The sequence below is a fragment of the Bos taurus genome, chromosome 11 (assembly GCF_002263795.3).
Source record: "Bos taurus isolate L1 Dominette 01449 registration number 42190680 breed Hereford chromosome 11, ARS-UCD2.0, whole genome shotgun sequence".
Lineage (NCBI taxonomy): Eukaryota > Metazoa > Chordata > Mammalia > Artiodactyla > Bovidae > Bos > Bos taurus.
In genome coordinates this window covers 105,321,363-105,341,813 of record NC_037338.1, presented here as the reverse complement: position 1 = coordinate 105,341,813, position 20,451 = coordinate 105,321,363, and the positions used below count along the sequence as shown (strand labels likewise).

The 20,451-nt window shown below is 61.4% G+C and overlaps 1 protein-coding gene across 3 annotated transcripts in view; it reads right to left on the bottom strand.

Annotated features, from left to right (window-relative positions):
- COL5A1 (collagen type V alpha 1 chain) overlaps positions 1 to 20,451 on the bottom strand; it is a 151,216-nt gene that overhangs the window by 77,494 nt on the left and 53,271 nt on the right. For 2 of the 3 annotated variants that reach the window (XM_024999726.2, XM_024999727.2), the window contains exons 5-11: positions 10,438 to 10,569; positions 9,020 to 9,157; positions 7,946 to 8,197; positions 6,849 to 7,016; positions 6,660 to 6,716; positions 3,307 to 3,348; positions 3,027 to 3,089 (exon numbers count right to left, since the gene is read on the bottom strand). In XM_024999726.2, the coding sequence (XP_024855494.1) occupies positions 3,027 to 3,089; positions 3,307 to 3,348; positions 6,660 to 6,716; positions 6,849 to 7,016; positions 7,946 to 8,197; positions 9,020 to 9,157; positions 10,438 to 10,569 (852 nt within the window). The remainder of the gene's footprint in view (positions 1 to 3,026; positions 3,090 to 3,306; positions 3,349 to 6,659; positions 6,717 to 6,848; positions 7,017 to 7,945; positions 8,198 to 9,019; positions 9,158 to 10,437; positions 10,570 to 20,451) is intronic. The other variant, XM_059891908.1, reaches the window with a different exon arrangement.

Below are 20,451 nucleotides of genomic sequence, written 5' to 3'. Positions count from 1 at the left end.
GGAGGGAGACACTGGGGGTTTCTGCTTCCAGCCCACGCCTCTCGGGATGACCCCCACCCCGCATGCTCCCTAATATGAAAAAGGGTCCTTCCGGCTTCCAGGGGGTTCAGGGTGAACAAGGAGACTCAGGTGGCCCCAGCTCCATGCTAGTGAGGCCTCATGACAACGTGGCAGGGGGGTGAGCAGCTCACAGAGAGGACGGCCCCACCTCCCCCAGGGAAGGCCCGCATCACCACGGCTTGTGGCCGGGACCTCACGGAGACACCCGGCTGTGCAGAGCAGGTGACTAACCAGGTGTCCCGAGTAGGATGGCTCCATGAAAGACGTCCCGGGCACCCAGGGACACCGGGGGGCCAAGCCCCACACCCAGCCCCCAGGAGGCGGGAGATGGTACAACAGTCTGCCCTGTGGGTAGCCGCAGTCACTTGCCACGGCCTTTGCAGAGCTGGAAGCTTCCTACAGGCCTCAGTGGACGCTGCATCTTGGCCGCGTGGCAGGGACCCAGGCTATGTCCAGTCCTCAGACATGAGCGTAAATCTAGCCAGCGTGCCCAGAGCTCACGCTCTGCAATAGAGAAGCCTGCCACAGCTAGAGAGGAGACTGCTCTCCACAACTGGAGAAACGCCTGCACAGCCAAAAATACGTAAAGAAATAAGTAACTTCATTTTGAAAAAAAGAAGAGCTGCAGAGTCCCAGGATCAGGGCAGGCAGGGGCAGTGGGCGGGGATCTTGCAGATTCCCTGGCGAGCAGCTCTCAGGTGCAGACAGGCACGTCGGGCCAAGCAGATGATGGCGATCAGAACAGGCCACGCCAGACATGCCACTTCAGCTGAGAACTCACAGATGCGGGGAAGGCCGCTGCCCTCCCCCGGTCAGCCTAAAAGCAGGACACACGCTTCCCTTTGCGAGGTGGTGGGAATTCTCCAGCACCCCCCCCCGAACCAGGATGACGGGAAGGGAGAAACCCCATCACTCGAGAGGGACCGCGGGCCCTCAGGTGAGTCTGCATAAACAGACCTTCCTGAAGCCCCCCTCACCGTCTGCGAGTTTCTGCCCCCTCCCACATGTATTTCGCAATCACTTCTCCACAGTTTAGTGGTTTTTGATAAAATGGTGTATAAGTTCCCAAATCTAACCACTTATCAGGTTTTCACTTCTGTATGAAGCCCTCTGTACGTGTGAAATTAGAAATATTAATGAGATGCTTTATCTTTTCTCCTCTTAAGGTCTTTGTTTAGTTTGCAGTCCCACAGACAAAGCCCAAGAGGGTGAAGCTTTCCTTCTCCTCCACGGGGATCCTGAGGTCGCCCTGCTGGCGGGAGGCAGCACAGGGTCCTGACTCTGCATCCAGCTTCTTTCATGGCTAACAAGCTGACTACCAGGAGATCCGGGCTTGAGAGGATGCTGAGCTGTGAGCAGGGACGATCCTTGGAAGAGAACTGGCCCCGAGGGTGGGCAGTGCTCAGCTCCTGGAATCAGCCCTGGGAAGGGGCCCGGGAGGGCCGGGGGGCTGCCGGCTTCCCTTCCAACTCCAAGAACAGCAAGCTGCAGAGCAGCTGATGGCTCTGCCTACCCCACCCTGGTCCCCGTCTCCTGGACCCTGCCTCGAACTCCAGAGAGCTCAGCTCTAAAAGGCCCAGCTTCCACGGTCAGGGGCCCCCGCTCCCCAGGTGTTTCAGGAGCATTTAGATCCTCAGCACCAGACCAGGGCCCAGCGCTGTGCACGCTTGGGGAATGTGCCAGGTGGACAGGCGGGCACTCGAAGCAACGCCGAGGCTGACAGGAGACGTGGTCTGTGCTATCCGTGGCCCCGGCGGACGGCGTCCCATCCCACATCTAAGAGAGACGTCTGCTCTCGCTGACGTCTGAACCTAGCCCACCCCTGGGTCCATCCGAGGATGCTCTGTGAGGGGACATGGCTGTCACCCCGTCTCACACAGACCTGTGGAGTGACCTGGGTCAGAGACGGCAATCCCGGGTTCTGGGCGGGGAGGACGGGCCCCTCACTTGCTTGTCTCACTCACTCAGCTGTAGCCGAGCAGGAAGCTGCATGGACGCGTGGGGAGGCCGGGCGTGACTCAGGCCACCACAGAGCCAGGGCCCCTACTCTGGCCCCCAAGCCACGGGCTCAGGGAAGCAACACGGCAAGAGTCCCGTCTGGTGCCCCGTGCGACCCAGCTGCCCTCTCAGGCCACGTGGCCCCCTGCTCCGTCTGCGGGCGGCACCTCATGCCACCCGGAGCATCGCCTCAAAGCCATGGTGCCCGACAGCCAGACACCCCCTCGGAAGCAGACCCCAGCTACGTCCTGCCCAAAACCGTGAGGTCCTCGCTCTGCCCCGGGCCGTGTGCCAGGCGTTTCTTAGGTGCAGACACGCTCCCAGGGCCCCTAACCTACAGCCACACCCAGTTAGTGGCGCTGACTCTGGCAGCACTCACATCCGCGTTCATTAGACCAGCAGGAAAACAAGAAGGAAAAAGTCAAGGTGGACGAGAAGCCACAGGGCTGCAGTACCCCCAAACCCCCACGAGGTGTCAGAGCGAAATCTCAGCGTCCAGGGCTCAGCCCGCGTCTCCCCTGCAGCCACCCAGGGCGGCCGGAGACAGGCCCCTTGACCCAGAGCAAGTTCTCCAGCGTCTGTCGCTTGATTTCTAACAGGGAAGCTGGAGTGAGGGGCAGGACACCTCGGGCCCGGGAGCCCCAGGCACCGGAGTGTGAGCCCCACAAATGCACGGCTGCGGGGCCAGCGCCGTGCACCGCCCTCCCCCGGAGCCCCCAGGGTTCACGACCCAGCTCCTTGCAGGTGTTGCTGTCCCCAGCTCAGGGCCAGGCAACGGTCCACCCCTAAACGTCAGAAGAGAGCAGGCGCAGTAAGGGGTGGCGTGAGAGGTGGCCAGGTCAGGGCAGTTTGGGGAAGGACATCGGTGTGTTGTGGTCACGCGCGCGTGTGAGGACACGGCCGGCCCCACGCGGGGGGGGACGCCCGGGTGAGGCCACAGAGCCCGGGATCCCAGGGGCTGTGCTTACTCTTTCTCCAGGGTCACCCACTTGGCCTGTGGGACCCATCGTTCCTGGAGGTCCTGGGAGACCCTAGAATTAAACACGAAATCAGGCAGTTAAAGATGCAGTCACAGGGCAGTGCCCGCCTGCCAGGAGAGGGCAGGGGTGGGGTGGGGAGCCGGGCGGGTGGGCACGGGTGCCCACCCCAGGGCGTCCGCTCCTGATTTCCACCCAGGAGCATTAAGGGGCCTCCCTGCACCCCCAAGGACCCCCGTACAAGTCACGGGAAATAAAACAGGACACTCACCGCGGGGCCTTCGGGGCCAGGCGGCCCCTCCAGGAGCATCCCCTGGAAAAGACAGAGAGAGTGTCTGAGCCCCTAGGATGGCCTCCCCCATCCCGAAACGTGGACCTGGCCCCCCAGCCCCAGCCCCAAGGACAGCTTCCAGGCCGGGTGGCCCACAGGACCAAGGACCAGGCCTCTGGGTCCACACCCCCTGCCTGGGCACGGGTCTGAAGCAGCAGCCTCTGCCGTGGGGCTGTGGTGGGGGCCGCAGTGACCAAGCTCTGAGCACCTCCAGCCAGAGGACAGAGAGGGGGCCAGCCCCTGGCCCCATTGCTGGCCTCCTGTCCCAGGGGGCAGTGCCCAGGTAGGCCTCGGTGATGGCAGCCCAGGGGGCAGTGACCCCAGGCCGAGGGCCCAGTGAAGGTGAGACGGCAGCCTGGGGGTTCAAGGGGGACAAGTGGAAGGGGGTCACAGGCCGAGGCCCCTTGGGGCCGACAGCTCAGACAGGCCGCGCTCGGCCCCACCCCACCCCCCTCCAGCCCCGCCCCCGGCCGAGCCCAGGTCCACGCAGCCTCCAGCCCCCAGCCTCGCTGTCGGACACCAGGCCCCTGCAGACCAAGCCCCTCGTCCTCCCCCCGGGGCCCCCGGACACCGGGAGGACACACCCTGTGTTTACACAGATGTGCGCACAGAGCTGTGCGCGCAGAGCTGTGTGCGCAGAGGCGCGCACAGAGCTCCTCCGGCCGCCTCCTCACTCTCGGCTTCCCTGGCTCCTCTGACCACGGCAGCGAAGCAGGCTCAGAACTGAGCTGGGACTGAGGGAGACAGCCCTGGCTGCCACACCGCGGACACACCGCCTCTGTTCTCAGGGAGCCGGCCCGGGGTCGGGCCCTCACAGGAGGGTCGCGGGCCTGGGGAGGGCTGGGGGCTGCGGGATGGGTGGGCCCGGCGGAGGGGCACCTGTACTTTCCCAGGAGTGGGGAGGGACCCGCGGCCACCACCCCACCGAGGAGCGCTCCCGAGGCACAAAGAGGGGGTCTTCCTGCACAGGCCCCAGTCCACATCCGCCAGGAGGGGGTCTCAGCCTTAGCCGAGCTCCACACAACTCTTCAGGGCGGGCTGTCCATCTGCTAAGCAGCAGGGCCCAGAAAACCTTCCTTAAACCACGGAGGAGGCTGGACACGCCTGCGATGGGCCTTCACCAGGTGACTCGGGCTCCTGGATGGGGAGACGCCAGGTCCCTGAGGGCCCAGCGCAGCCTGGAGCACCAGGTCTCATTGACCTGAGTCCCCCCCACCCTGGGGGGAGGTCCTGTCCTTTCAACGAGCCACTGGCGATGCTGACCCATGACAGCCGGTACCGGATCTCAGTGGGAAACAGCTCTGGCGGGAAACATCCTTGAGATGGATGGATGGAGAGAGAGGAGCTGATTCCAAGGGAGACAGGGAATCTCCGTGGACAGCAAGTCACACGCCCTGGAGGGAGGTCACTGGGGCAGGTCGGGGACAGCAAGCAGCCCCCTGACCTCCACAGGCCAGGATGTGTCAAGACCACCTCCGCCGTCTCCCAGGGCTCGGCCCTCTGTTTATGGGAAGCTAAGACTTGAGGACAGCCAGCGATGCTCCAGGTTGAGATGTTCCAACTGCTTACATGGTGTCCCCAGAGGGACTGGCCTCACCCCACGGGTACTCTGAACAGGCTAGGGGCTGGGCTGGAGGGAATGATGGGGCCAGAGCGCATCAGATGGCCCCCTGGAAGAGGCTGGACCAGACGTCCTGCAGACATGCTGTGTTGGACTGCTTCTCTGTTCTCAGCCTGCATCTCCACCCGCCCTCTGCAGTGGAGCCTGGACACCCCGCGCCCCCCTCACCAGCCTCCATCCAGATCTGGACGCTACGGCCCTCGAACAGGGGCAGCCCAGGCTGGGGGATGGGCGAACAGGATGCTCGTCCGGACCGAGATGCCAGGCAGGCCCTCCCAGAGTCGGACATCCTGGTGTCAGGATGCTTCATGTCGCTGAGCAAGGGGCGACCTGGCCTTGGGCCCCTACCCTGGCACCCTGCCCCCTTCCCCTGCACCCCCATCCCTCACCCCAGACAAGCCCTGTCTCCCTTGGATCCTCGGGGAGCACTGGAAAGGGGGTGTCCTGAGCCTGAGAACAGGCTGTGTGTGCCCAGTGGCTGCAGCCCCACAGGAGCTGGGACAGGCCAGGGGTGGGGAAAGCGCAGAGCACGACCGTCACCCAGTCCCCTGTCCTGACGCCCTGGCCCCTGGCTCCCGGTGCCTCTGAGGGGGTGACGCTCCAAAAGAGCCTTCCCAGTTCCACAGAAGGACGGGCGCCGCCTCAGGTCTCATGCCAGGGGTCCCGGGATCAGGGGGGCCCTGGAGCCTCCACTTGAGTCACGCCCTGGGATCAGCCACCAGGACCTGGGTGCTGGCGGCAGAGGAAGCCCGAGCCCCGGGCCCCAGGCTGGTGACCCTCCTGCTTTTGGGGGGCATGTCAGGACTGGACCCTGGCAGCCAGGACCTCCCTGATCCCACGTCCAGAGCATCCTCCCGGCCCCCAAGGCCGTGCCCCCCACATGCGGCTGCAGGGCAGCCCTCCTCCTCCGGCTGATCACATGGCTCCTTGCCCGCCCTGGGTCAGGGCCGGGGCCTCAGGCCACGGGCTGGGCCCTGGTGCTCCCAACCAGGTACGGCTCCCTGAGGGCAGAGGATGTGGGACCCTGCGAACACCCACAAACCCACGAGGGGCATGCTGAGCTTATTCCCAAGGTCAAGGCATCATCAACGGTCATTTTGTTCAACTTGCCCCCAGCCCTGTCGCCGAGCACAGAGCAGTTTTATTCAATGGGAGTTTGGGTGTGGAGCTGTTTTATTAAATCCCCTAGAGGGGGCTGAAAACCAAGCTCACCTGTTTCACCAGCTGCAGGGAGAACAGGTCCTCCCCGGCCGGGACCTGCAGCTCCAGGTCCCCACGCGGCCTGCTAACGCCCTCTGCCCTCCCTGGGGGGGGGGGGGGGCGGGGCTCCCTCCCTCCCAGAGCCGAGTCTCCTTCCCGAGTGGGACTGGAGGCACAGATGCGCCTGGATCCTGGGCGTGCGGCACCAAGGGTCCTGACGCATTTGAACCTCGGCAGACACCCCTCTCCAGTCGAGGTCCAGACCCTTCTCCTGCCCAGAGATTTTTCAAAGCAGCACGCGGCATCCGCGAGGTCAAGTGGTTCCTCACGGTGGCCCGGGGCACAGAGGTTCAGGGGTCCCGTGGGAGCAGAGTAGGGTCCCCATCCTACCTAACCCGCCACAAGCCCCCAGGATGCAACCCCTGACCCCTGACCCTGCCGGTTCCAGAGAGAGAATAAGAAAGTGTCTTACCGGTTCGATGATGGCGGGTTCTCCTTTTTGACCTTTCTCGCCCCGAGGCCCTCCCATCTGGGGTTCATGAGATGCAGAGAGAGGGGAGGAGGAGGAGGGAAAAGGCTCAGGTTACACCAGATCCGTATGGCTGAAGAGGCAGGGGGTCCCCACCCGAGGCCCAGGGAGGTGCCCTCCGCGGCCACTCACCCCCTCATAGATGGTGTCCTGGTTGGCAGGCATGCCTGGCCCGATCTCCGATGGGGAGATGGTGGGGTCGTAGTACGGGTCATAGTAGCTCTCGTCCAGGTTCTTGATGGTTTCTTCCGTGAACTCTTCCTCCAGGTCATCTATCCCCTCCTCCGGAGGCGGGGCCGGCTGGGGGGAGGGCAGAGGGTTTCACCAGAAGGACGCCAGGTAACGGGTAGGAGACACAGGCCCCCGGCCAGGAGGCTCAAAGGACTGTGGCCTCCCCAGTCACAGGACATGGGGAGCCTGGGGGCTCACTTCCTGGGAGGCACTGTCTTCCTCTCATAGGGGAAACTCGCCCCAAACCCCTACTACCCCGTGACAAACCAGAGCTGCACAGGGACAGCCATGCCACCCCAGACTGTCCCGTGCACTTGGGGAGCCCCAGCCACCAGGGGCTCCGCCTCAGGCCCAGGGTCTTGGGGTAACATGTCTGTAACCCCATGCCTGCTGGCAGAGGGATCTGAGCCCACCACAGCCCCGTGTGTGCCCTCTGGCCATCCAGAACTCAGCATCACACAGTGGCTATTTCCAAGCGTCCGCTATGTGCCCTGGCCGCGCCAAACCCCTCTTTAACCTGGAAACAAGGCAACGACCCCGGGGGGGCCTCATGGGCGCCAGGCTGTAAGTGAGACCACTGGCTTCATTCAAGATGAGGACATCACCGTCCAAGGTCAGTCACCGGCGGAGATTTCAGGTCGGGTCGTGTCTCGTCTGCCTGTCCGACCCCCAGCTCGTGGGCCTGTCCCCCTCCCAGGCCCCAGACAAGAGCACAGCTGCAAACATGTGTGACCTCAGCCATCGCCACCCGAACCCTGCGAGACCTGGAGGCCGGGGTTCGTCCTGCCCATTCTGCCGATCGAACGCTGGCAACACCGAGATCCACCCAGCCAGTCGGTGATTCTAAACTCGTGGGGCCCCGGGGAGCATCTAACACGCCCGGCTGCCAAGCGCCAGGTGTGGGGGGCGGGGGACAGGGCCGCCGCCCCGGGACTGCACAGTGAGGGGCAGAGGGGGAGGAGCCCAGGGGCCCGGCCTGCTCGCAGGGAAGCACTCACGTTGGAGTCGTTGGAGGTGAGGACCGTGCTGGTGGGAACCTCGGCCCGGGCGCCCTGGTCCGGGAGCTGGTCGGGGTTCTCATCCGGGTTCTCAATGCCTTCGCCGTAGCCAAAGTCCTCGTAAGGCGGGGGCGTGTAGTAGTCTTCACTGGGCACGTAGTCGTAGTCGCCGATGCCGGGGTCCTCCTCCTTCCCGGGGCCCTCGGTGGTGCTGGGCGCCGAAGGGGCTTCCGTCGGGGGCTGGGTCAGCTCCTGAGAGCCGGGCACAGGCACGCAGGGTTAGGGGGGCGGCCAGCGCGGCGGGACCAGGTCTGGGGTTTCCTCCGAGGCTGGAGAGGGAGGCAGACCCATCGGCCAGCTGGACCCTGTGGACTGGGGCGAGGGGCCCCTCGGTCCGGGGAGGCAGCCCAGCCCCGGGCCGTGCTATGCATGACTGAGCCTGGGATCACACACCCGGACAGGGTGAACTCTCACGGTTTCTTAAATAGTAAGATAACAGGGCATTCCCTGGCGGTCCAGTGGTTAAGCCTCCACGCTCTTACTGCCGAGGGCCTGGGTTCAGCCCCTGGTAGGGGAACTAAGATCCCGCAAGCCATGTGACAGCCAAAAATAAGAGGAAGAGAAGCTTCCAGACTCTGAGAGCCACACAGGCCAGTGTCCCGGGCTCTCTGGGGAGGGGGCCGTGTTCCATCATATCCACGTCCCCGCGTCCCCCACACCGTGGGAAGCCCTCTGCCCCACGCTCCCCGTGGACAAAGCGCATATGGTCCCTGGTCCCTCATTTTTCTGCCGAGCTCCTACCCACACCACGCCTGGTCTCCACATGTCACCACACAGCCCCCATTCTCACCGAGGCCTCCCTATCCCCCTCCCCCGACCCAGGGGCCAGACCTCGGCCACCCCTCCACCCTGCCCCACGACCCCCGGGACCACCCCCCAACCCCGCACCCCAGCTCCCAGGGACACCCCCACCCCACACCACAGCCCCCAGGGACACCCCCCACCCCACACCACGGCCCTCGGGACTATCCTCCACTATCCTCCACCCCGCACCCCGGCCCCCGGGGACCGGACCTCAGCCACCTCCGTGGTCTCTCGAGCAGCCTCCACGGGCGTCTTGGTGGTGATGGGGTCTTTGCCTGTGTCGTCCGTGTCCTCATAGTAGGGGTACTCGTAGTAATAGGTATCTCCTTCGTTGTCTCCGTCTGGGTACTGAAACAAACAGCGTCGCATGAGGAGGGCCGGAGCCCCCGCCCCGCTGCGACGCCAGCCTGTGTCTCCCCTGCGGGCTCAGCCAGTAAGAGCGGACCCCACAAGCCGTGCCCTGCCCTAGGCGCCAACCCTGTGGGCCTGACAGACGCACCCCAGCTCCCGGGGAGCAGAGTCAGCCCCTCGGGGAGTCCTGGGGAGGAAACAGGCCTCCATGCCCTCTGAAAGGTCCAGATGTTCTGACCTTGAGTGCTCGAGGGCCGGGACTGACAGCCGGACCGTGGGCTCTGCTGGCAATGCCGCTGCCGCCCGGGGCCCCCTGACCTCCACGGAAGGCCCAGACCACACGGGAGGGACTTCCCGGAGGACGACACGCAGGGTACTGCCCTCTGTATGGGGGTGGCCGGGAGGCCTTGGCTGCAAGGATCCAGAGGGGAGCACTGTCCACTCCCTTCTCGGGATGTGGGGAGATCCCCTGAGGAGGAAACAGCAACCTGCTCCAGTGTTCTCGCCTGGGAAAACCTCAGGGTCAGAGAAACCTGGCAGGCTCTCGTCCAGAGAGTGGAAAAGAGTCAGACACGGCTTAGTGACTGAATCCAAGACACGTCTGAGCCAGGACCCCGGAGCTTCACGGAGTGCCCGCTTGTCTCCTGCCTGCTCGTGAAAGGGGCGCCCAGAGGAGAAGTGAACGGCAGGCCCGAATTTTACTTAAAGGAAACAAGTCAAACCTGAGCAGGGAGGACAGAGGATTTGAAAATGGTGCAAAGAACTGACAATCAAGTCAGCTGGGGAGCTGCTGGACTGTGGGGGTGGGTGGATGGCCAGGCTGGCCCCAGACCCCAGTCCCGGTCGGCAGATGGCGGCATCAGACTCGATCCAGGAGCTCTCGGGACATGCTGGCCCTCGCAGTTCCTGCTGCTCCGGGGGTCAGAGCACCCATCGCTGTGCTGGGACAGCGCTGAGCCCCTCCTGACCCACAAGCTCCAGACGGTCCCTGAGGGCACCTGCAGCATTCCCGCTCGCTCAGCGCCCGCCCAGGTGCTGAGCCCGGCTCTGGCTCTCCTGACCCAGAAACTTGTGTGAAATGCTCTTGACCAACCCTCCGTGACTCAGTCGCTTTGGAGCACAGAGCGCTTCATAAAGCGAGTCAGGGATCCACCTTGTCCCCAGGACCGACTGTCGTCTCACCCAGTGGGTTTACTTGAAACGGGGGTCCCGTGGCCTCTGTGTCCCTCCACCCCCGACCCTCCCAAGGTCTGGCCACAGGCCCCACCAGGACTCACGTATTCATCTGGGTTGGGGTCCTGAGACTGGGGTTTGTCGGGGACGGCCGTGTCACAGTCGGGGCTGTAGTGCTCGCAGTAATCGTAAGCCGCCCGGTGGTCCGAGACGAGGAGCAGCTGCTGGATGTCACCCTGGGAGAGGAGAGAAGTTCTGAGCAGGTGGCACAGAGGGAGCCCGCTGGGCACCCAGGAGAACTGCCTGACACCTGAGAACTGGTCCTCAGGGCCAGACCTCCTGTGCGGGAGCTGCCTCACCCAAGCCACCCATCCACCCACCCATCAACCCATCTACCCACCCACCCACCCACCCAGCCAAACACTCATCCACTCATCTACCCATCCATCCACCCAAACACCCACCCATCAACCCAAACACCCATCCACCCACCCAACCACCCACCCATCCAACCACCCATCAACCCACCAAACCACCCACCCATCCACCCACTCATCCACTCATCTATCCATCCATCCACCCAAACACCCGCTCTGCTTTCCCGCCACTGCAGAGGGCGGGCGTGCGGGGTGAGCTGCCTGCTGCTGTCCCAGCCCCGGGCCCGTAACAGCGGGAGCATCGTGGGGGCAGAGCCTGTGAGGGGCCCCACCCGCCCACGGCTCAGCACAACCTGCCCAGCACCCAGGCCAGAGCCTGCCCTCTGCAAGCCCACTCTCCCTCGTCTCCTTTGGCCGGCAAAGCCGCCCACCCCACCCGCCCTCCTCTGCCCCGCCCTCTCCCTGTTTGGGTGTCAGAGGCTCCCGGCCCTCATTTTAAACTCTCCAGCAGAGGAGAACCATATGACAGAGCAGTGAGTCAAAGCCACACGTTTTTATTAAACCATGTGACTTCTATTTCAAATCTCATCTAATTCAAAGACAATATTTTCTCCCTGCGACTGGCAGCTTGACATCTGAATGTGTGTGCGCTAAGTCACTTCAGTCGTGTCTGACTCTTTGTGACCCTATGGACTGTAGCCACCCCAGCTTCCCTGTCTAGACAAGAATTCTGGAATGGGTTGCCATGCCCTCCTCCAGGGCATCTTCCCCACCCAGGGAAGGAACCCGACTCTCTCATGTCTCCCACTTTGGAAGGCATGTCCTCTGCCACCAGCGTCACTATATACGCTCTCCAAATGAAGCTACGGGAGAAAAAGAGGCTCAAGGCCTTTGTGGGGGCAGCCGTGACCCCAGGCAGAGGGTGCACCCCTTGACGGAGCAACTGGCACACTCGTCACAGTTCCTGTCTCCCTAGAAAGCCCCGGTCCCGGGGCTGTGGACATAGCCAGAGCATCTCTGTGTCCCAAGGCGCCTGGCCCAGCACCCGGGCTTGCGGCCCCGCACCAGGGGGTGAGGAGGCCAGGGGCTCAGCCGTCCACACCCACACACAGGCCCAGCCCAACAGAGACGCCGCTGTGCACCCCAGGCCCTGGGATGCTCCTGCTCACCCGGCCCTCGGGCGGGCCTGTCCCCACCTTGCCCACTCCCTCCCCGGGTGGCGGCAGTGACCATGTGACCAGTCGAGGCCCCCCACGCCCCAGCGTGAAGTCCCCTTCATTTCTGGCACCCACCCTCCCCTGCAAATGCCCATACGTGTTGAAAAATCATTTCCCTCGCCAAGTCCTTGGATGGGTTTTCACACAGGCTTGTTCTGTGGGCGTGTCCCTCAGAGGGCAGGGGTCCACCATCTGCCCCTTGGGGTCTTCACGGCAGCTCTGGCGGAAGATGCCAGGGGCCGCAGACCCTCAGGGCCTTGAGAGTGTCAGCAGGACAGCCCCTTCCACTGGCCTCCAGCGCCCCCCGCCCCTCTCAGCCTCTCCACGGAGGGGCTAGGGGTCTTCAGCAGGTTTCAACATTGGGCTGCCCCCAAAGATGTGAGTTGAGAGTTTACAGAGTTTTCTGAGAAAGTCAAAGTCCCCGATACAGTAAACCTGTCTCATTTCACAGACCGAATCTGATGTCAGTGGGGGTGGGTCCCCTGGCCCCAGCAGCGGATCAGCCCAAGAGCCCAAAATCTGGGGACGCTGGCCCTGTGATGGGGTCCACCCTGTGCCTGGCCACAGCTGGGCACCCCCCACCCCGGACATATCTCTCCTGAATCTCACCACAGCCCTGATTACCGATGGGGAAACAGAGGCTGGGGGATCGAACCAGGAAGGTCGTGCCGCAGACCTCCTTGCCTGGTGACTCTGGCACTGTCTGGCCCTTGACCCCCTCATCCACGATGCCATGAGCACTCACCAGGGGGCCCCACTGGGCCACCTCTGCCCCACTGAAGTCCCTGCAGTGACAGGGGTGGGGTTCGCTTACTCACACTCACTACCCACTCCCTGCACTTCCCCCCACCCCGGCTCCCCGCAGCCATCCCGCAGAGCCCGGAGCAGCAGTGCACGCCCTGCACAGCGAGCTACTGACCGAATCCCGCCCGCCCACTCCCCCTTCGGCCTGTGAGCCCCTGACGGCAGCATTTTCCCTGGGACCCACAGGGGCACGGGACCCACAGGGCCACGGGCCCCACTGCACCCCCTGACAGGGCCCCCTGGTTCTCACAGACCTCAGGATCCATGAAGTCAGTGCGGCCCAGCCCAGAGCAGGCGGCTGACCTCCGGGGGCCGTCGGTGGGGCGGGACTGCGACTCCGTCTCCTCCATCAGCAACAGCCCAGCCCAGGCTGCAGCATGGACCTCCCACCTTGTCCGGACCAGCCGCCCAGGCCCAGAGGTGGTGGATTCCCCCCCAGTGCCCACCGGGGGAGCCGCTGCCCCTCCCGTCCTCAGCCCAGTCCCACGGCCTTCCCCTGAGGGAGCTGGCTCTGCTTTCTCTTCCAGCCCCATGTCACAGGTGCACCCACTGAGGCTCGGGGGCGGTCACTCCCCCAAGGGCACTAGTAGGGGCTCCTGAGCCACTGCCCGGTGGTGCCCACTCAGAGCAGCCTGGTCTCCTCGGGGCCACGTGGCGAGTCCCACGCCTATGCCAACCTAGGTTTCCAGCTCCTGTAAACAGCACTGCCGTCCCTTCCAGGCAGCCTTCCACGGGGCAGGTGCCTGCCCCGCCCACCTCACGGATGCGGGTGACGCCAGCATCCATATCTCCGAGGCCAGGCCCCGCCCTTTAACCTCCCTGTCTAGCTTGAAATGCTGCGCCCTGCGCTGGGCATGTCGCCTGCCCAAAGAGGCAGGGGAGCCGCGGCCGTCACAGCCTCCCTCACGCTGACGACGTGCAGGGCTTTCTCCTTTCACGCACCGTGTTTCTGCCCCACCAGGTCAGTGAAGCTCTGCAGAGGCCCCAGGAGCTTCTGCACCTGCCCGGCGGCCATGGTGGCCATCCCACACCCCGCACAGCCCCGATGCCCAGGGTGGCTGCCGCCCGTCCGTCTCCCGGCTGCGGGCAGGTCAGGCCACCGGCACACACAGACGTGAGCGTCCTTGGCTGAGCTGGGCGTTTTTGCTGAGGGGATCAGTTCTGCCTTTTCCCATAATGAGATTTGATCCAAGCTGCGCCCCTGCTGTGAGCTGAGGAAATTGCAGAGTTTCCGCTGGAGAGCTCTACAACCCCGAGGGCACTGGAGTCGGGAAGCATCTTGGCTGAGACAGGGGAGGCCCCGCTCCACACGTCCCTGCTCGTTCCCAGCTCCCTCCCTCCCTCCCTGCCATCTCATCCTGCACCCCCTCCTTCAGTAAAGCCGTGCCCCCCCAGGGACCGCTGGGCACCACGAGCCCTCCTCGGCCAAAGAAGACGGGCCCCGGGGCTCCGGCCACGCACTTGGCTTCTCCTGTGGCTCTTGCAGCTGATTTTAGCCGGAGCGCTTCCCACGCATAAATGGAGACGTGGGATCACTTGAGAGGATGGAAGGACGCCTCCTGTCCGAGGCTGCAGGAGGGCTGAGCTGCCCAGAGAGCGATAGCAAGGGAGAGGCACCGGCCACACTTCCGGCCACGTCTGGCCCGAACGAGGGCAGCCCAGTCCGAGTCCACTTCCGAGCGAGAGAGGTGCGGCAGGCACGCGCGTGTGCACGGGGTCCCTGCCCACCCCTCAGAGCGTTCGTCCTCAGGGGAGCCTGCTTTGTCTGACACGTGGGACTGGCCCAGGGGACACAGGGAAGGCAGGGGGCTTCGGCGAGTCATCCCCTTGACGTCCTGGAAGACTTCCCACAAGAAAGGCCTCCCGAGTGCCCTCCTCCTGCTCAAGCTCTCCTAGCCCCAGCAAGTCACACTTTACACCCTGCATCCTGGGCCACACAATGGAAAAGGAAGGGCCCAAGCCAGAGGGGCTTTCAATAATTCTTTCCATGGTATTCGCAGCATCCTTGGAGTGAGAGAGTGAAATGGACACCATTCAGGTGAGTGAGTGGTGAAGAAATATTTCCATGTGGTTGGATTCCTGCTGCCCCCCAGGGCCCTTGATGGACCACGCCTGTGACCCTCCCCCCATTGCATGGCGACCCTGGCTCCAGTCCAGTTCTCACCTGTGCCCCCCACCCCTGGGTCTCCTCACACCTGTGCTGACGCAGGTCTGGGTGCCTCACCTGAGTCTCCACAAAGGGGCTGGGGCAGGGGCGGCGAGGGACGATCAAGACCCAGCATCCTCGAACCTGAAACTGGCTGCAGTGACTCAAGGGTCAGCTCTGTGAACTCCAGACCAGGGGTAGGGCAGCAGAACCAAGGCAGGGGCCAGGCTGGCTCACGGGCCCACCCGACTCCATAAAGGCTGGGGCTCACGTCCTCTCCCCACCAGCTACACTAGGTGAGCAGCCCAGCCTGGCTGGCATGCGAGGAAAGCCGGCCCGTCCTTCCCTTCTCTGGACCCTCAGGGCAGCAAGCCTGTGGGTGCTGGGCTGACCACACGGCGGGGACACATGTGTCATGACAAGCTCCACAGAGGAAGAAGCACGAGCCTGGGCACCAGGCATGGAGGGGTGAGGCAGTGACCATACGTGGCCTGGGTGCAGGAGTCCCCTCCTCACCAGCTGGGTGCCCTTAAGCACATCACTGAATCTCCGCAGGTGCATCTGCAAGGCGGGTAATAAGGTCCACCTCACATTAGTGTCCTGGTGACTAAGAGCAATGGAACATGCAGGACACCCGGCAGGACTGGCCCCGATGAGGCCTAGACAAAGCGTGACTGTCACCACCTCCATCACAGCCACCACTGCTACATCACCACCACAGTTATCACCACCACCACCACCACCACCATCACCACCATCACCACCAAAATCACGACCAAAATAACCACCACCATCACCACCACCACCACCATCACCACCAAAATCACGACCAAAATAACCACCACTATCACCACCACCACCACCATCACCACCAAAATCACGACCAAAATAACCACCACCATCACCACCACCACCACCATCACCACCACAGTCACCACCATCACCACCACCACCACCATCATCACCATCACCACCACCACCACCATCATCACCATCACCACCAAAATCACGATCAAAATAACCACCACCATCACCATCACCACCACCATCACCACCACAATCACCACCATCACCACCATCACCACCACAACCACAATCACCACCACCATCACCATCACCACCATCACCACAATCACCACCACCATCACCACCACAACCACAATCACCACCACCATCACCATCACCACCATCACCACAATCACCACCACCATCACCACCACAATCACCACCATCACCATCACCACCACCATCACCACCACAGTCACCACCATCACCACCACCACCACCATCATCACCATCACCACCACCACCACCATCATCACCATCACCACCAAAATCACGACCAAAATAACCACCACCATCACCACCACCACCACCATCACCACCACAATCACCACCATCACCACCATCACCACCACAACCACAATCACCACCACCATCACCATCACCACCATCACCACAATCACCACCACCATCACCACCACAACCACAGTCACCACCATCACCACCACCACCACTATCATCACCATCACCACCACCACCACCATCATCACCATCACCACCAAAATCATGATCAAAATAACCACCACCATCACCATCACCACCACCATCACCACCATCACCACCACAACCACCATCACCACCACCACCATCACCACCACCATCACCATCACCACCACCACCACAATCACCACCATCACCATCACCATCATCACCACCACCACCACAATCACCATCACCACCACCATCACCACCACCACAATCACCACCACCACCACCATCACCACCACCACCACCATCACCATCACAACACACCACCACAATCACCACCATCACCACCGCCACCATCACCTCCATCACCACCACCATCACCACCACCACCACCACCATCACCACCACCACCACCATCACCACCACCACCACAATCACCACCATCACCATCACCACCATCACCACCACCACCACAATCACCACCACCACCACCATCACCACCACCACAATCACCACCACCACCACCATCACCACCACCATCACCATCCACCACCATCACCACAACCATCACCACCACCACCACCACAATCACCACCATCACCATCACCACCATCATCACCAAAGTCACCACCAAAATAACCACCATCACCACCACCACCATCACAACTACCACCATCACCACCATCACCATCACCACCACCATCAACACCACCACCAACACCATCACCACCAACACCATCACCACCACCAAAATCACCACCAAAATAACCACCATCACCACCGCCACCACCACCATCACCACCAACACCATCACCAACAACACCAACACCAACACCAACACCAAAATCACCACCAATCCCATCACCACTGCTACTACCACCACCACCACCACCACCACCAAAATCACTACCAAACTAACCACCATCACCACCATCACCATCATCACCACCATCACCATCACCACCATCAAAAATATCACCACCACCACCACCATCACCACCATCACCACCACAACCACCATCACCACCACCATCACCATCACCACCACCACCACAATCACCACCATCACCATCACCATCATCACCACCACCACCACAATCACCATCACCACCACCATCACCACCACCACAATCACCACCACCACCATCACCACCACCACCACCATCACCACCACCACAATCACCACCACCACCACAATCACCACCACCACCACCATCACCATCACAACACACCACCACAATCACCACCATCACCACCGCCACCATCACCTCCATCACCACCACCATCACCACCACCACCACCACCATCACCACCACCACCACAATCACCACCATCACCATCACCACCATCACCACCACCACCACAATCACCACCACCACCACCATCACCACCACCACAATCACCACCACCACCACCATCACCACCACCATCACCATCCACCACCATCACCACAACCATCACCACCACCACCCGCACCACCACCACCAGCACCACCACCAGCACCGTCACCACCACCACCACAATCACCACCATCACCATCACCACCATCATCACCAAAGTCACCACCAAAATAACCACCATCACCACCACCACCATCACAACTACCACCATCACCACCATCACCATCACCACCACCATCACCACCACCACCAACACCATCACCATCAACACCATCACCACCACCAAAATCACCACCAAAATAACCACCATCACCACCGCCACCACCACCATCACCACCAACACCATCACCACCAACACCAACACCAACACCAAAATCACCACCAATCCCATCACCACTGCTACTACCACCACCACCACCACCACCACCAAAATCACTACCAAACTAACCACCATCACCACCATCACCATCATCACCACCATCACCATCACCACCATCAAAAATATCACCACCACCACCACCATTACCAGCATCATCACCACAACCACCATTACCACCACCACCATCACCACCAAAATCACCACCAAACTAATCACCATCACCACCATCACCATCACCACCACCATCACTATCACCATGAACACCATCACCATCACCAAAATCACCACCAAAATAACCACCATCACCACCAACACCATCAACACCATCATCACCACCACCAAAATCACCTCTAAAATAACCACCATCACCACCACCATCAAAATCACCACCAACTATACCACCACTGCTACCACCACCACCATCACCACCACCATCACCATCACCTTCACTACCACCGTTACCACCACCACCATCACCACCACCAAAATCACCACCAAAATAACCACATCACCACCATCACCATCACCATCACCACCACCACCATCATCATCACCATCATCACCAGCACCACCATCACCACCACCACCACCACCAGCGAGGCAGGAGACAGTGGGCCTCTGCCCGGACACCTAGTGTTTGTCAAGTGGAGTCAACCTGAGCCTTTGCTCTCACCCAGACACTCCAAGGACAAAGCTAGTGGCAAAAGCTGAGCTCTGCTAAAGCAAAAAGATAAGGTGTTCACAGCTGAGTTCAAGGAAGACTTTCCTGTCTGCACCTGCACAGGAAGGCTTCTTGGGGGTCAAAAGAGAGGGGCCCACCCCAGAATAAGTGTGGACATGCACTCATGGCCCTCTGTGGTGGGATACATCTCAGAAAAACGTAGCGCATGCATCTAGGAGAGGGCCTGGGGGCCGGTCAGGTCCATGAAGAAAGAAGCAAGATAAGCTTTGGCAAAGTTGGAGAGCAGGAGGACTGTCCTATAGAGGTGATTTCCATCGCTTCCATGCTGCCCTGCTCCTCACTCGGGGCTCCTGCAGTCCTCTCCTGGGGTGTGTCTCTGCCCTGCTCCTGAGTTAGACAGACTGCTTTCCTGCGTGCTCTCCCACACACTGTGTTGTGTCTCTAATAATAAACTTTGTGCCTGTTTTTACAGGTTTTGCCTCCTTGAAACATTCTTGCTTTCAAACAGGGGCAAGAGCCAAGGCCCTTTGCTTCTAGCCTCTAGTCCCTGGTGGTCTACTGGCTAGAACTCTTGATTTTCATCCAGGTTCCCCAGGGTTAATTCCTGGGCAGGGAACTAAGACCTCTTTTCAGGACTGCTCACTGATCTCCTCTGAGATCACCATCACCACCAAGACCAACATCCTCACCACCACCACCATCACCACCACCACCATCACCACTGTCTTCATCCTCACCACCATCCCCATCCCCAACATCCTCACCACCACCACCACCACCATCACCACTGTCTTCATCCTCACCACCACCCCCATCCCCAACATCCTCACCACCACCACCATCACCACCACCACCATCACCACTGTCTTCATCCTCACCACCATCCCCATCCCCAGCATCCTCACCACCACCACCATCACCACCACCATCACCACCACCACCATCACCACTGTCTTCATCCTCACCACCATCCCCATCCCCAGCATCCTCACCACCACCACCATCACCACCACCATCACCACCACCACCATCACCACTGTCTTCATCCTCACCACCACCCCCATCCCCAACATCCTCACCACCACCACCATCACTACTCTCATCATCACCTGTTACCACAATCACCCCCATCCCCGTCGTTAACATCACCACCATCGCCATCAGTCTTGGGTCTCTGTCAAAGGCTCACCAGCGTCTCCCTCTGAAGGCAGTCTTCTGATTACTCATTCTTTCACCCTTTCAACTAGGATTTTTAGCAAGTCTATAATGAGCCTATGGACACAAAGATGAGTAAATCGTGTCTTTGACCTCAAATCTCAAGCACTCATTGATTCCTCAGGAGATGCCCAGGTGACCAAGTGAATAACTCTGCCTGGGGAAGTCAAGGAAGCCATCTCAGAGGTGGTGGCCTCAGGCCCAGGCCCTGGTGGAGGAGGTGGATGGTGAAGATTCATGGTGAAAGTCCTATTCGTGGTTCTCACTCTGCCAGCACCTTACCTCTGCCTGGATGAGACGCTCCACCCCAGGCACCAGCTCCGGCTCAGACTCCAGGTCTTAGTTCAGCTCTTCCGTCATCCCACCCTCCGTTTCCAAGGTGTCATGTGATGCCACCTCACACCATG